This window comes from Narcine bancroftii, chromosome 2 (genome assembly GCF_036971445.1).
Source record: "Narcine bancroftii isolate sNarBan1 chromosome 2, sNarBan1.hap1, whole genome shotgun sequence".
Taxonomy (NCBI): domain Eukaryota; kingdom Metazoa; phylum Chordata; class Chondrichthyes; order Torpediniformes; family Narcinidae; genus Narcine; species Narcine bancroftii.
In genome coordinates, this window is record NC_091470.1 from 192914831 (window position 1) to 192929400 (window position 14570).

General features: G+C 51.5%; 1 protein-coding gene across 1 annotated transcript; it reads right to left on the minus strand.

Moving 5' to 3' along the window:
• Positions 1-337: 337 nt before the first annotated feature.
• Positions 338-12053, minus strand: LOC138752561 (procollagen C-endopeptidase enhancer 2-like). Its single transcript, XM_069915355.1, has 9 exons — positions 11637-12053; positions 9648-9756; positions 5105-5363; positions 4351-4475; positions 3556-3692; positions 2757-2947; positions 1978-2058; positions 1082-1249; positions 338-613 (listed from the first exon to the last, which is right to left on the minus strand). The coding sequence occupies exons 1-9, from the start codon at positions 11711-11713 to the stop codon at positions 483-485; spliced, it is 1278 nt and encodes a 425-aa protein (XP_069771456.1). The 5' UTR covers positions 11714-12053; the 3' UTR covers positions 338-482.
• Positions 12054-14570: the final 2517 nt, after the last annotated feature.

The following is a 14570-nucleotide window of genomic DNA, read 5'->3' on the forward strand; positions in this document are numbered from 1 at the left end:
GTTTAAAGGAGGAAGTATTTTATGACCCAGAGTGGTCGATGCCCGGAATGGGAGGGGAGGGGGTGGGAAGTGGGTGAATGGTGGGTGTGGAAGGGATGGGTATGAAGGGGTTTAGTGAGGAGGATGGGGAGGTGTGGGGGATGGGTGAGGAGGACGGGGAGGAGTGGGGGTGGATGGGGTGAGGATGACGGGGAAAGGTGGGTGGGTGGATGGAGTGAGGAGGCTCATTGACTCTGTGCTGATGGTGATGGGACCACCGGCAGTGTGGGTGGGGGGGAGAGGGTAGGTTTCGACCCCTCCACCGACCCCTTTCATAGGGAGGCAATCAACTCTGTGGTGCCTGTAGTGTAATGTCGATTTTAATTAAAATTAAACAATCTCACAAGAAATCTGAGCAGAGTTAGGTGGGAGGAGGAGGATTGGGATGGAAGGGTGGGGATGGGGGGAGGGGGTGATGGGGTGGGGAGGGGTGAGGGTGGGACTCAGCACTGCCTCTTGGTGAGCTTGGTTAGCACGTGGTGCTGCTGCGGTTTGTAGACCAGGAAGAAGCTGGTGGGGAGGATGCGTCCACGGCCCTGGGCGTCCACCGAGCCCATCAGGGTGTATTGGGAGCCTGTTGGGAGAAGTGGGGGGGGTGGGTCAGTGACCCTTCTGAACCGTGTCTGTGGTTATGCTGACCGAGAGGATGGGGTCTGAAGGGACAATCTGAGGGTCAATATCTGAGGAGTTGGTCAGTGTCTGAGGGGACGGTCAGTGTCTGAGGGGATGGACAGTGTCTGAGGAGTCAGTCAGTGTCTGAGGCTGTTGGTCAGTGTTCAAGGGGTCGGTCAGTATCTGAGGGGTCATTCAATGTCTGAGGGGATGGTCAGTGTCCGAGGAATTGGTCAGTGTCCGAGGGGTCAGTCAGTGTCCAAGGGGAGGGTCAGTGTCTGAGGGATCAGTTAGTGTCCAAGGGGATGGTCAGTGTCTGAAGGGTCGGTCAGTGTCTGAGGGGATGGGGTCTGAGGGGACGGTCAATGTCAGAGGGGACGAGGTCTGAGGGGACAGTCAATGTCTGGTGGTTGGGTGCGTGCTTTCCTACCTTTCCGCAGATTGGGGCAGCGCCTGCAGAGAAGGAACATCCTGGCGACAGTCTCGCCTCGGATCTCCCGTGTGGCCAGTCTGCCCATCTTGTAGGTGTTGATGATGGAGATGGTGACCTGGAGGTTTTGGCCCTGGGGACTCAGCTTCAGCACCTTGCCTGTCACCACTGTGGCAGAGCACAAACACTGGAGTTAGCAATGGGAGGCATGGCCTCACTGGATCACCACTCACAGGCAGATAGGGCCCCATTGGATCACCACACAGGTAGGCAGGGTCCCACTGCATCTCCCCACACAGGCAGGCAGGGTCCCACTGGAACACCCCATACAGGCAGGCAGGCCCCCACTGCATCACCCCACACAGCAGGAAAGGCCCCATTGCATCATCCCACACTGGCAGGCAGGGCTCCACTGGATCACCATACACAGGCAGGGCCCCACTGGATCACTGGACAGGCTGAAAGGGCCCTACTGGATCACCGCATTGGCAGAAAGGGCCCCACTGAATCACCGCACAGGCAGACAAGGCCCCACTGGATCACTACACACACACACACACAACACAGGCAGGGCCCACTGGATCACTGCTCACAGGCAGACAGGGCCCCACTGGATCACCAAACACAGGCAGGGCCTCACTAGATCACCACGCACAGGCAGGGCCCCCAATGGATCACTGCTCACAGGAAGACAGGGCCTCACTGGATCACCACACACAGGCAGGGCCCCACTGGATCAATTCACATGGCCAGACACCTCCAATGGACCACCACACACTGGCACACATACCCCACTGAATCCCCACACCCAGGTAGGCAGATCCCGCACTGTATCACCACCCACTGGCAGCTGGAGTCCCACTGGAGCATCACACTGGCAGACAGAACCCACTCACCGAAGTCACTGGCACAGAAGTTGCTCTGCAGTGTTCCCTTACGGCGACACTTGGTCCTGCAGGCGGACAGGACAGGTCGGCCTGAGGGAAGAGGTCACAGCAGTTAGTTCCAGGGTTCACAGAGCAGAGGGTGTGGGGGAGAGTGGGCAGGGAAGAGAGGTGGGAGGGGGAGAGGGTGAAAGATGGGTGGGGAAGGAGATACGGGGAAGCAAGAGTGGGGGGGGGAAGTGTGGAGAGGGTACGCAGAAAGAGGGAGAGAGGGGGGAGGGGAGAGAGCAGGGAGAGGGAGAGGGGCAGGGTAATGAGGAGGTGGGAGAGGGAAGAGAGAGGAGGGTGGAGAGAGAGAGAGAAGAGGCAAAAATGGGTTTAGAGAGGTGGGGGAAGGGGAAGAGGATCGATGGGAGAGAGGCAGGGAGAGTGGAGAGCATCAGGGTGGAGAGGATGGAGGAGAGGGAAAGGAGAACGGGGGTGGGGGGAGAGAACAAGGAGGTGTGTGGGAGAGAGGGTAAGGGTGGGGTACGTGAGGTGGAGGGAGAAAGAGGTGAGTGACAGGGGGAGCAGTGGGGAGAGAGAGGTGGGTGACAGGGGCAGTGGGGGAGGGGGAAGAGAGGTGGTAAAAGGGGTGAGAGGGGTGGGATGAGATGAGGGAAGTGCGGAGGGGGGAGAGGAGCAAGGAGGGGAGAGGTCAGTTCTGGGACAACCACGTTGGGGAGTTCAGGGACACATGGAGAGTAAGGGTGTTGGGGTGTGCAGCGGGGAGTGGTGCAGGGTGAGGGTACCTGGCTTGCGGGGCCTGGTGGTGGTTGTGGTTGTGGTGGGGGAGACAGTTGTAGTCGTGACAGTTGGTTTTGTTTCAACAGGTGACCCATCCTTATTCTTCATGATGTATTTTGCCAAAAACCCATCAGTGGTAACACTCAGATCTGACACAAACTGCACCAGCAACTCGTTGCTCGATGACACGATGCGACTGTAATTGGAAACAGGCAACATCACACACGGATATGGTCACAGACATTCCCCGTCCACCCGGATATGGTCACAGACCCTCTCCGTCCACCCAGATACAGACATGCACCCTCCCTGTCCATCCAGACATGGACATGCAAACTCCTCATCCACCTAGATATGGACACACGGCCTCCCTGTCCACCCGGATATGGACACGCACCCTCCCTGCCCACCGAGATACAGACATACACACTCCCTGCCCACCCGGATATGGACACGCACCCTCCTCGTTCACCCGGATATGGACACGCACCCTCCTCGCCCACCTGGATAGACACAGACTCTCCCTGTCCACCCGGACATGGACACACACACTCCCCGTTCACTTGGATACAGTTATGCATCCTCCCCGTCCACCCGGATATGAAAGCGCGCCAACTCCGTCTACCTGGATACGGATGCGCGCCCTTCCCGTCCACCCAGATATGGATGCACAGCGTCCCCATCCACCCAGATACAGACACTCACCCTCTCCGTCCACCTGGATACGGAAGCATGCCCTCCCCGTCCACCCGGATATGGTCACACACCCTCCCTGTACACCTGGTTGCGGAAGGAGGAGTTTACCCAGGCAAGGAATCACCGCAGAATTTGCCGACTCGCTGCCCCTCATTTTTGCTGCTCCCATTGAAGATGGAAACGTAATCGTAACGGCAGTAGTTGTCTTTTTCAACGCTGAACTTCTCAAACTTCAACTCAATGTGCTGCAAGGGAAGGGCAGAGCTGAGTGGGGACCATGGAGTGGGGCCCGGTGGGGAGAGGAGGCGTTGGGGATGGTGGCGGGGAGGGTGACAGTTTGGGTCATGGTGGGGGAGACATTGAGGGTGTAGGTCACGATGGGGGGGAGAGGGTGGGTCACAGGGAGTGGATGGGTCATGGGGGAGTGAAGAGTGTGGGTGACAGTTGGGGGAGTGGGAGGGTGTGGGTCACAGTGGGTATGTGATTGGGAGAGGATGGGTCACAGGTGGGAGGGGGAGAGGGTGGGTCCTGGTGCGGGTGGAGGGAGAGGTGAGGAGATGAGAAGGGGTGACAGGGAGGGGGAAGGGGACAGGGATGGGGAGGAGAATGGGGGGGAGATGGATGGGGAAGGGGACTGGGGCAGGTTGGGGTGACAGGGAGGGGTCGGGGAGGGGAGTCAGATGGGGTGACAGGAACAGGGACGGGGATGAGAGATGGGAAGGGGAGCTGGGGAGGAGTGACAGAGGGGTGTTGGGGAGGGGTGGTGGGGACAGGGACAGGTAGGTGAGATGAGGAGTGGTGATGGGGAGGGGTGGCAGGCAGGGGAGTCTGGAAGGGGTGATGGGGAGGGGTGATGGGGTGGGGTGGCGGGGAGGGGTCTGGATGAACAGCAGCCACACTCACCTCGTGAGGCCGGCTGACAATGTGCCAGGTACAGCTGATGCCGGGTGGGTAGGCTTTCTCTGGCCAGTTGGGGGTTTTTATGGTGCCCTGGGGTTTGACGAGCTTCCCCCCACAGAACTGCTTCTCTGTGGAAATAAACCACCCTGTTACAGTCGTTGTCGAACTGTTCCCCCACCCCATCCACCATTGGTCTGATTGTTCCCCCACCCCATGATTCTGGGTTTTATATGAAGGGCGTTTGCTGGGTCTTGCCCTGTACAAGTTGGAATTTTAGAGAATGAGGGGGGATCTCATTGAAACATTTTGTTGAAAGGCATGGACAGAATTGATGTAGAAAGGTTGTTTCCCACGGTGGGAGAGTCCAGGACAAGAGGGTACATCTTCAGGATTGAAGGGTGTCCACTTAGAACAGAGATGCCGAGGAATTTCTTCAGCCAGAGGGTGATGAATCTATGGAATTTGTTGCCATAGGTGATTGTGGAGGCCGGATCACTGGGTGGATTTAAGGTTCTTGATTAACCAGGGCATCAAGGTTACGGGGAGAAGCCCGGGCAGTGGGGCTGTGGGGAAATGGATCAGATCGGGATTAAATGGCGGGGCAGATTTGATGGACCAAATGGCCTATTTCTGCCATTGTGTCTTCTGTTCTTATGATACACTCTGTTAGTCTGTCGCCCCCACCCCCATCCCCACCATCTCCTGTGCACTTTGTAGTCTGACTCCCACCCCATATGTCCAGTCGGAGTGGCCAGACCTGTTGCGGGTGGTAGACCAGCTGTATAAAGGGCGAGGAAGCCTTTCCCATTGGAATCGTCATCAGAGGCCATCTCGATGAACAGGGTGTTGCTGGTGGAGATGATGGCTCCAGGGCGGATGGTGCCACAGAACCGGCCAAGCCTTTCGGCCGATGGCGAGTCCCCATTGTAGACGCTGACGTGGTCGTACCGGCAGATGGGATCCGACTCCAGGTCCAGATGTCGGAACGATAAGATCACTACACGGCCACGTGATACCTGGAACAGGAAGGGAGAGGGTCACATCACCCATCTCCCGACACCCAGAAATCCAGCTCTCACTACTCCGACCCGTTCCCCACTGGGATACTCAACCCCCCGCCATGATCCCTCCCCATCCCCACACAGTCCCAACTCCCCACCCCGATCACTCCCCATCCCCACCCAGACCCAACCCCCATCCCGATCCCTCCCCGTCCCCACCCAGTCCCAACGCCCATCCCGATCCCTCCCCGTCCCCACCCAGACCCAACGCCCATCCCGATTCTTCCTCGTCCCCACCCAGACCCAACCCCCAGCCCGATCCCTCCCTGTCTCCACCCAGACCCAACCCCCACCCTGATCCCTCCCCGTTCCAACCCCAGGGGAGACTCTCCTGGTGGCCCGCTGTCGGTCCTCACTCTGATCCCACCACCTTGCTATCCCCCGACAGCCCGTCACCAGCCCCCACACTGATCCTATCACTCCACTACTTCCCGGGAGAGAGCGGGACAGCGGGACCAGTGCGGGGACCGACAGCGGCGTTTGTTTTTATAAAATGTTTTCTGCTATAGTTCAGCTGCTTTTATTCTCTCTCGTAAATTCCAGCAGTGTTTTCCTGTCATCCTCATTGCATGTTTTGTCCAAGTTTTTCTCTTTTATATCGTCGCTACGTATTTCACTAACATTAAACGCTTACCTATAAATGCACTAAGGAAAATGGGGGTCCTTATATACCATTAAATACGGTAATTCTTTCCGCAGGCTGAGATTTTCCTGTAATTGAGTAAATTATCCCAAAATGTTTATACGATGAATGTTTTTTAATTTATATCCATCTGTCAATATGATTAAATGTTAAATTTTTAAAAATTTAGACCTACAGCGCAGTAACAGGCCATTTCGGTCCACAAGTCTGTGCCGCCCAATTGACATTGACCTACACCCCCTGGTACATTTTGAACGGTGGGAGGACACTGTAGCACCACCCCCCAGCGGAAACCCACACAGACATGGGTAGAACGTACAAACTCCTTACAGACAGCACGAGATTTGAACCCCAGTCCAAACCGCTGGCACCGTAAAGGCATTGGGCTGACCATCCCGCCCCCCTCTGCTCCACCCAGTCACCTCTCTCCCTCCGTTCATCCAATCTTTCCCTGCCCACACTTGTCGTTAAGTAGATTTCGGATTTTTCCTTTGAGTCGAGGCCATCTCCTGCCTCCTCTCGAACCCCACCACCCCACCCCGGATCTTATCTTGATTTGCAAAACATTCCTCAGCCTTTCCAGGACCATGAACTGGGAGAGGTGGGGTGTATCTGAACCCCCCAATAGGGCCGGATGGCACGATTAGCGCCACGATGTCATTGTGTCAGCGACTGGGGTTTGAATCCCTGTAAGGCCTTGGTACGTTCTGCCCGGGGCTCTGTGGGTTTTCCCCGGGGGCCTCCAGTTTCCTTCCACCAAAATGCACCAGGGATGGGACAGAGTAGGTCAATGGCGCATAATGTGCTGGCATGGGCTCGTGGGCTGGAAGGGCCTGTGACAGAGCTGGGTGTCTAAATCACCGCTGTTCTTCACAATCATTTTGTTCCTGATCCAGGGCTCCCATATTTATTACCGTTACTCCCACCCCCACCCCCAGGACCTGAACTCGAACCCTCAAATCTGATTCACGCCCTCTAACCCAGCCATTCTCAACCCAATGCCCCCTCCCACCCTGAGGGCCAGATTAAAATACAGTAAAACCCTTGGTATCTGGAACCTATGGGGAATGGTAGATGCCAGATAAGTTAATTTTCCGGTTACCTGAGATTGCTTGTCACATTTCACCTCATGTAGGAAAAATGTTTTTAATGTCATTGTTAGTGGAGAAGGATGGCAGAAGCCAACTCGACTGCTTCACAGGGAAGGGGGCCTGTAATCTCTGAGCATTCCAAATGGAAAACCAGTTGAGAATGGCTGTGCTGACAGCAGCCCAACCATCCAATGGTGGTTATGCTTGATGTGGAAAAAGCCTTTGATAGAATTGAATGGGATTTTTTATTTAAAATATTGGAGGTTTAAATTTGGCCCTTTTTTATTGGTTGGGTTAAAGCTTTATATACGAACCCGATTGCTAGGGTGGTGACAAATGGTCAAGTTTCATCATTGTTTAAATTGACGCGTTCAACTCGACAAGGTTGTCCATTGTCACCAGCCCTGTTTGCATTGGCTATTGAACCACTAGCTCAAACAATAAGACAGAATGAACAGATAAGAGGGATGAGAGTTATGGATGAAGAGTATAAGATTAATTTATTTGCAGATGATTTTTTAATATATTTACCAAACCCAGAACAATCATTGCCACATTTGCGGGAATGTTTATTACAATATGGAACATTATCTGGATATGAAGTTAATTGGGACAAGAGTGAAATTTTGCCAGTCAGAGAAGGAGACTATTCAGAGTATAAAAACATTATAAAACTGAAATGGTCTGATAAAATTAAATATTTAGGAATAATTGTAAATACTGAGTATCAATCTTTATATAAGTTAAATTATGTCCCTTTATTAAAAAAGATTAAAGCAGATTTAATTAAGTGGAAATATCTTACGTTAACTTTAATTGGTTGAGTTAATTGTATTAAGATGAATATTTTTCCTCATATTCAAATTTATTTCAATCAATACTATGTTCTCTTTCAAAGGGATTTTTTCAGGATTTAAATAAAGTCAGGAGAGAATTTTTATGGAAAGGTAAATTATCATGGGTAGCATTATATAAACTTACTTGGAAGTATGCATTAGGTGGGCTTCAATTACCCCATTTTCAATATTATTATGAAGCAGCTCAGTTGAAATTTATTAGTAGACTGATGGATTTGGACCAATCTCCGAGTTGGGCTAAAGTTGAGATAGCTTGTATTTCTGAAGTTAAGGTGTATCAATTTATATTTCGATGGAATGTAAATTTGTTGAGGGAATATAAGATGTGATATTAAAACATCTATTAAAGCTGTAGACTAAAAAAAATAAGATTTTAGGATCAAAAGGTAAATTGTCAATTTTAACTCCACCATATAACAATCAGCTTATTTCTTTTTCAATGTTTAATAGTCATTTAAAGAGCTGTGATTCTAAGGGTATAAAAACATTACAGGATTGTTTTGTAGAAGGATAGTTTCTTTTAATCAATTGAAAGAGCATTTTGATATTGCTGAAAATTCTTTATTTGTTTATTATCATCTTCGAGCTTTGGTGAAAAATGTGTACGGTAGAGAAATGATTTTACCTGTATTGATGGAATTCGAGTCTTTGATTTCTTTTATACCAAAAAGGGGTTATATTTCTGTTATGTACCAAGTATTACAAGACAATATGGATAAACTGGAATAGGAGTTGTCTGAGCTGAAATGGGAAAATGATTTAGATTTTGTTTTTCCTGAAGACTACTGGGCAGATATGTGACATGATAGTGTTACTAAATTGATGAATGTGTGGTATGGAATGGTTAATTATAATTTTTTACATCAGTTGTATTTAACACCAGAGAAATTGAAAAAATATGGTTTTAGTAATTCGAAATCTTGTTTTAGATGTGGTGTATGTACTGGAACTTTTTTTATATGCTGTTTGATCTTGTGTGCATGTACAACCATTCTGGGAAGAAATTAAGTTAATTTTGGAAAAATTATATAACTTCAAGTTACCATTAGATCCATCTATTTTTTAATGGGTTATATGATTCCTTTAAAGGGATTAAGGTTGGATAAATTTCAAATTGCATTTGTGTATTTAGCATTGTCTGTAGCTCAAATATGTGTAGCAAATTCATGGAAAGATAATATAGTGATTAATATAATGCGATGGCAAAATGAATTGAAAGCTTGTATTGTTATGGAAAATATTACATATAATCTGCATGACAATTATTATATTTTTGTTAATAAGTGATCACCATATTTGGAATATACGCATTTAGATATATTTTGATTTATTATATATTCTTAGTTTCTGTTTATATATTTTTGGGTCTCCTTAAGAGAGCTGGCTGGGATGTAAGGGGTGGGAGGGTGGGTGGGGATTTGATTTAATTTTTTGTTTATTTTTATTATTTTTTTTCATTCTATTTTTTAAATTGTTTTTTCTATATATATATTCATATAAAAATTTATTTATGGAATGTATTCTGTATTACTACTAATGATCCTTCAAATAAATAAAGTTTTAAAAAAAAGAGAATGACTGTGCTAACCCTTGCACCCTGACACCACCTGAGCCACGACCTCACTGGACCCAGGTCCAGATTACTCACCCTGATTGTCCAAGAGCATTTTGTGTTGGGTAGGTAAGGTGCAGGGAATCCTTCACTTGCAACATGGCCCTGGTCAGCTGTTAACAGCCCCCCACAGGGGAAGTGTGGCCTGAAATGGAACAAAGAGCGCATGGTGTAATGGGGAACTGAACACCCCACAAAATGTCCAAACTCACCGTGATCCCTGTCCAAACTCACTGTGATCCCCATCCAAACTCACCATGATCCCTGTCCAAACTAACCATGATCCCCGTCCAAAGTCATCATGACTCCCATCCAAGTTCACTGTAATCCTGGACCAAACTCACTGTGACCCCATCCAAACTCATCATGACCCCATCCAAACTCACTGTGACCCCATCCAAAGTCATCGTGATCCCCGTCCAAACTCACCATAATCCCCAACCAAACTCACCATGATCCCAGTCCAAATTCACCGTGATCCTGGTTCAAACTCACCGTGATCCCTATCCAAACTGACAATGATCCCTGCCCAACCTCACAGTTACCCCATCCAACCTCACCATGATCCCCGTCCAAACTCATGATGATCTCCGTCCAAGCTCACCACTACCCCATCTGAACTCACCATGATCCCTGTCCAAACACACCGTGATCCTCTTCCAAACCCACCATGATCCCCATCCAAACTCACCGTGATCCCTGTCCAAACTCACCGTGCCTCTGTCCAAACTCACCGTGATCCCCATCCCAACTCACCATGACCCCATCCAAATTCACCGCGATCCCAATCCAAACTCATCGTGATGCCCATCCAAACTCATAGTGATCCCTGTCCAAATTCACCATGATCTCTGTCCAAAACCACCATTACCCCATCTTAAATCACCATGATCCCTGTCCAAACTCACCGTAACCCCATCCAAACTCACCGTGACCCTGTCCAAACTCACCGTGACCCCGTCCAAATTCTCCATGATCCCTGTACAAACTCACCGTGATCCCCATCCAAACTCACCGTGATCTCCATCTCAGTTCACCATGATCCCCATCCAAACTCACCATGACCCCATCCAAACTCACTGTGACACCATCGAAATTCACCGTGTCCAAATTCACCGTGATCCCTGTCCAACCTCACTGTGACTCTGTCCAAATTCAACGTGATCCCTGTCCAAACTCAACGTGAACCCATCCTAATTCACCATAATCTCCATCCAAATTCACTGTGATCCCCATCAAAACTCACTGTGATCCCCATCCAAACACCGTGACCCCATCCAAACATCATGACCCCGTCCAAACTCACCATGATCCCTGTCTCAACTCACCACGATCCCTGTCCAAACTCACCGTGATCCCTGTATGAACTCACCGTGATTCCTGTGCTAAATCTGCCCCAAACCTTGATTCAGCTTCTAGCCTCAGATTCCCTCCCCCATCCACCCCTCCTCCCATTTACAGAATCCTTCATCTCCTCTACCAACCCCCTCTTCCAACCTCAACCTTCCCCACCATCCATCCTCTTCTCGCACCATCCTCTCACTGCTCCTCCCCTCTATCCTCCTCTCCTCCTCTCCCCTTCTCCTACCCCTACCCCATTCCCCCTCTTACCCTCAATGCTCCCCTCCTCCTCTTCTCCTCCCTCCTCCCTGACCCCATTCTCCCCTACCTCTCCCCTCCTGCTATCCCCACACCCCCAGTCCTCCTCCTCCTACCCCATCCCCTGTTCCTACACTCTACCGTCTTGCTCCTCACCCCCATCCTCCCCTTCCCATTTTCTTACCCCCATTCTCCCCCTCCTCCTCTCCCCTACCTCATCCCTTTATCCCTCCCCTCCCCTCCTACCCCCATGAACCCCTCCTCCTGCCCTCCTGCTCCTCCTCCAGCTGCTCTCCTTCCCCCTCCCTTCACCCTACCCTCTCCACCTCCTTCAGCCCCCCCTCCCCCTCTCCACCTTCAGCTCCTCTGCCCTCTCCTGCCTCCCCCCCTCACCCCCGACTTGATCCATGGATCTGACCCCCCCACCTTGTGATGTTGACGGATGCCTGTCCGTAGGTGAGGGCCGGTAGGAGGACACAGAACAAGATCATTCTGACCGCCATGGCTCCGTGCTCCGACTGAGAGTGGGGGGTGGTCTCCGTCTGGACAGGTCCCAGCTCCCGCCTCCGCAGCCGGATAATTCTTACCAGATGTTGTGGTTTGCCTTGCTGCAGCGCAAGTTTGTCAGGAATGCTGGAATTTTTCCTGTGTATGCATGCAGACAGCAGTTCCAGCCTGTCGAACCTCGGGTGAATTTCCCCCTCTCTCACTATCAACAACAACCTTGCACTAAATGTCACCCAAACCAAGGAGCTGATTGTTGACTTCAGGAAAGGAAAGCTGGAGGGGTTCAATCCAGCGATCACTGGGGGATCAGAGGTGGAGAGGGGGAGAAAATTTAGGTTCTTGGGAGTCAGTATCTCAAAGGATCTTTCCTGGACCCAACACGCCACTGGCATCGTGAAGAAAGCACGTCAGCAGTTGGCGGAGGTTTGTTGTGGACACCAGAAACCCTAGCACATTTCTACAGAGGTGTGGGACAGGCTGCATCACGGTCTGGTCTGGGGAGACCAATAACCCTGGATGTAAAACCCTGCAAAAGGTAGTGGACACAGCCCCGGAGGCAAAACCCTCCCTACCATTGAGAACATCTACAGGGAGTGCTGCTGTCAGAGGGCAGCAGGGTCCCCCACCTCCTGGCACACGCTCTGTTCTCGCTGCTGCCATCAGGAAAGAGGTGTAGGTGCCACAAGACACATGGTGCCAGGTTCAGGAACAGCCTCTTACCCTCCACCCTCAGACTCCTCAACCACTCTCAATCAGGGTTCATTTAAGGAATCGCACTTTTGCACTTTGCTGATTTTTTCTTTCCGTTTACGTTTCTTTATTTGTTTACCTGTGTCCAACTTATTTTTTTGCATGGCCAATTAGTGGTAATTCTGCCTGGCCTACAGGGAAAAAGAATCTCAGGGTTTTATGTGATGTCATGTGTGGACTCCACCCGCGCGGCCCCCTCTGCCCTGACCATTCAGGTTATCGGCCTGCTTGACGGTGAGCATCGTCCTCCTCTCAGCGCCACTGCACCATCTTTGGCCCCTTCCACTGGAGGAGAGTGGAGCTGCTTGTCGACCGTGCCGAATCCTGGCCTCCTGACTAGGGACCGCAACCCAATCCCTCCCCCACCACCCATCACCTCCATCCAGGGCCTCAGACGCACCTTCCAGAGCTCTAACTGCATACTGCCCAACCTGATTGACACTGTGTTCAGCGCGCCTCATGTGGCCTCGACATCGGTGACAGCGAACGCAGATTTTGGCCCGCTTCTCCAAACACCTCCTCTCTGTGGCCTGACCTTCTCTTGCTCACTATTCCTCTCTCCCCCAGCCCCCTCCGTCTCTCTCCCTAAACCTATCCCTCTCTCCTCCAGCTCCCCTCCATCTATCCCTCTCTCCTCCAGCTCCCCCTCGTCTTTCTCTCTAACCCTATCCCTCTCTCCTTCCTCCAGCCCCCTCTGTCCCTCTCTCTAACCCTCCCTCTCTCCTTCCTCCAGCTCCCCATCGTCCCTCTCCCTCTAACCCTATCCATCTCTCCTTCCTCCAGCTCCCCCTCTGTCCTTCTCTCTAACCCTATCCCTCTCTTCTTCCTCCAGCCCCGTTCCTCTCTCTAACCCTATCCCCCTCTCCTTCCTCCAGCTCCCCCCTCCAACCCTCTTTCTAACCCTATCCCTCTCCATCCTCCAGCCCCTCCATCCCTCTCTCTAACCCTATCCCTCTCTCCTTCCTCCAGCTCCCCATCCGTCCCTCTCTCTCTCTATCCCTCTTTCCTCCAGCTCCCCCCTCCATCCCTCTCTCTCTAACCCTATCCCTCTCTCCTTCCTCCAGCTCCCCCCTCTGTCCCTCTCTCCTTCCTCCAGCTTCCTCCTCCATTCCTCTCTCTCTAACCCAATCCCTTTCCTTCCTCCAGCTCCCCCCTCCATCCCTCTCTTTCTAACCCTATCCCTCTCTCCTTCCTCCAGCCCCCTCCGTCCCTCTCTCTAACCCAATCCCTCTCTCCTTCCTCCAGCTCCACCCTCTGTCCCCCTCTCTCTAACCCTATCCCTCTCCCTCCAGCTCCCCATCTCTCTCTAACCCTATCCCTCTCCCTCCAGCTCCCCATCTCTCTCTAACCCTATCCCTCTCTCCTTCCTCCAGCTCCCCCTGTCCCCCTCTATCTAACCCTATCTCCTTCCTCCAGCCTCCTCCATCCCTCTCTCTAACCCTAGCCCACTCTCCTTCCTCCAGCAGCCCCCTCCATCCCTCTCTTTCTAACCCTATCCCTCTTGGGCTTAAGCCTGAGATGCCAGTTTTGTATCTTTCTCTTTGCTGTATAAAGTACACTGTTTGATCTGCTGGGTTTCTCCAACGTTGTATTTTTACTTCAGTCACGGTGTCTGTGGACGTTCATGTTTTCCTTGCAGATTGAGGAATGTGTTCAGGATACTTGACTTCACAAACCATGACATGGGGCGGGAGGATTTAAGGGTCCAGTACCAGTTTATTGTTGTGAGATGACCACCAGCCGACTGCAGGGGACGATCTCTGTACCTCCAGGAAGACCACCTCAGGTGCTGACTCCACCTGGCTGGCTGTCAATCAGCAGACCTGAATATAGACCTGTGCCGGCCCTCCTGAGCCAGTCGCACAGGTGCCACCGAAGCATGAACTGGTGTTCAGACTTTTAACTGAATAAAGCCTGTTGTATAGTCTTTCGAGTTTTGTGCTTGCTGCTACCTCAGTGCACCACATTTATAAAACATCAGTCAGGCCACAGTCACATCACTACCCTGCACCACCTTACCAGAGAGGGTGTTGCCTGAGGCAGGGTGTTCAGTTACAGGTGGAGACTGGAGAGGGTGGTACCTGGGGCAGAGTGTTCTATTGC

Excerpts from the sequence above, each read along its gene's own strand:
- LOC138752561 (XM_069915355.1), bottom strand. The coding sequence starts at position 11,713 with ATGGCGGTCAGAATGATCTTGTTCTGTGTCCTCCTACCGGCCCTCACC. Across the intron at positions 4,476-5,104 it reads TGGTCTACCACCCGCAACAG|AGAAGCAGTTCTGTGGGGGG; the intron begins GTCTGGCCACTC and ends TTATTTCCACAG. Across the intron at positions 614-1,081 it reads CTGCCCCAATCTGCGGAAAG|GCTCCCAATACACCCTGATG; the intron begins GTAGGAAAGCAC and ends TTCTCCCAACAG.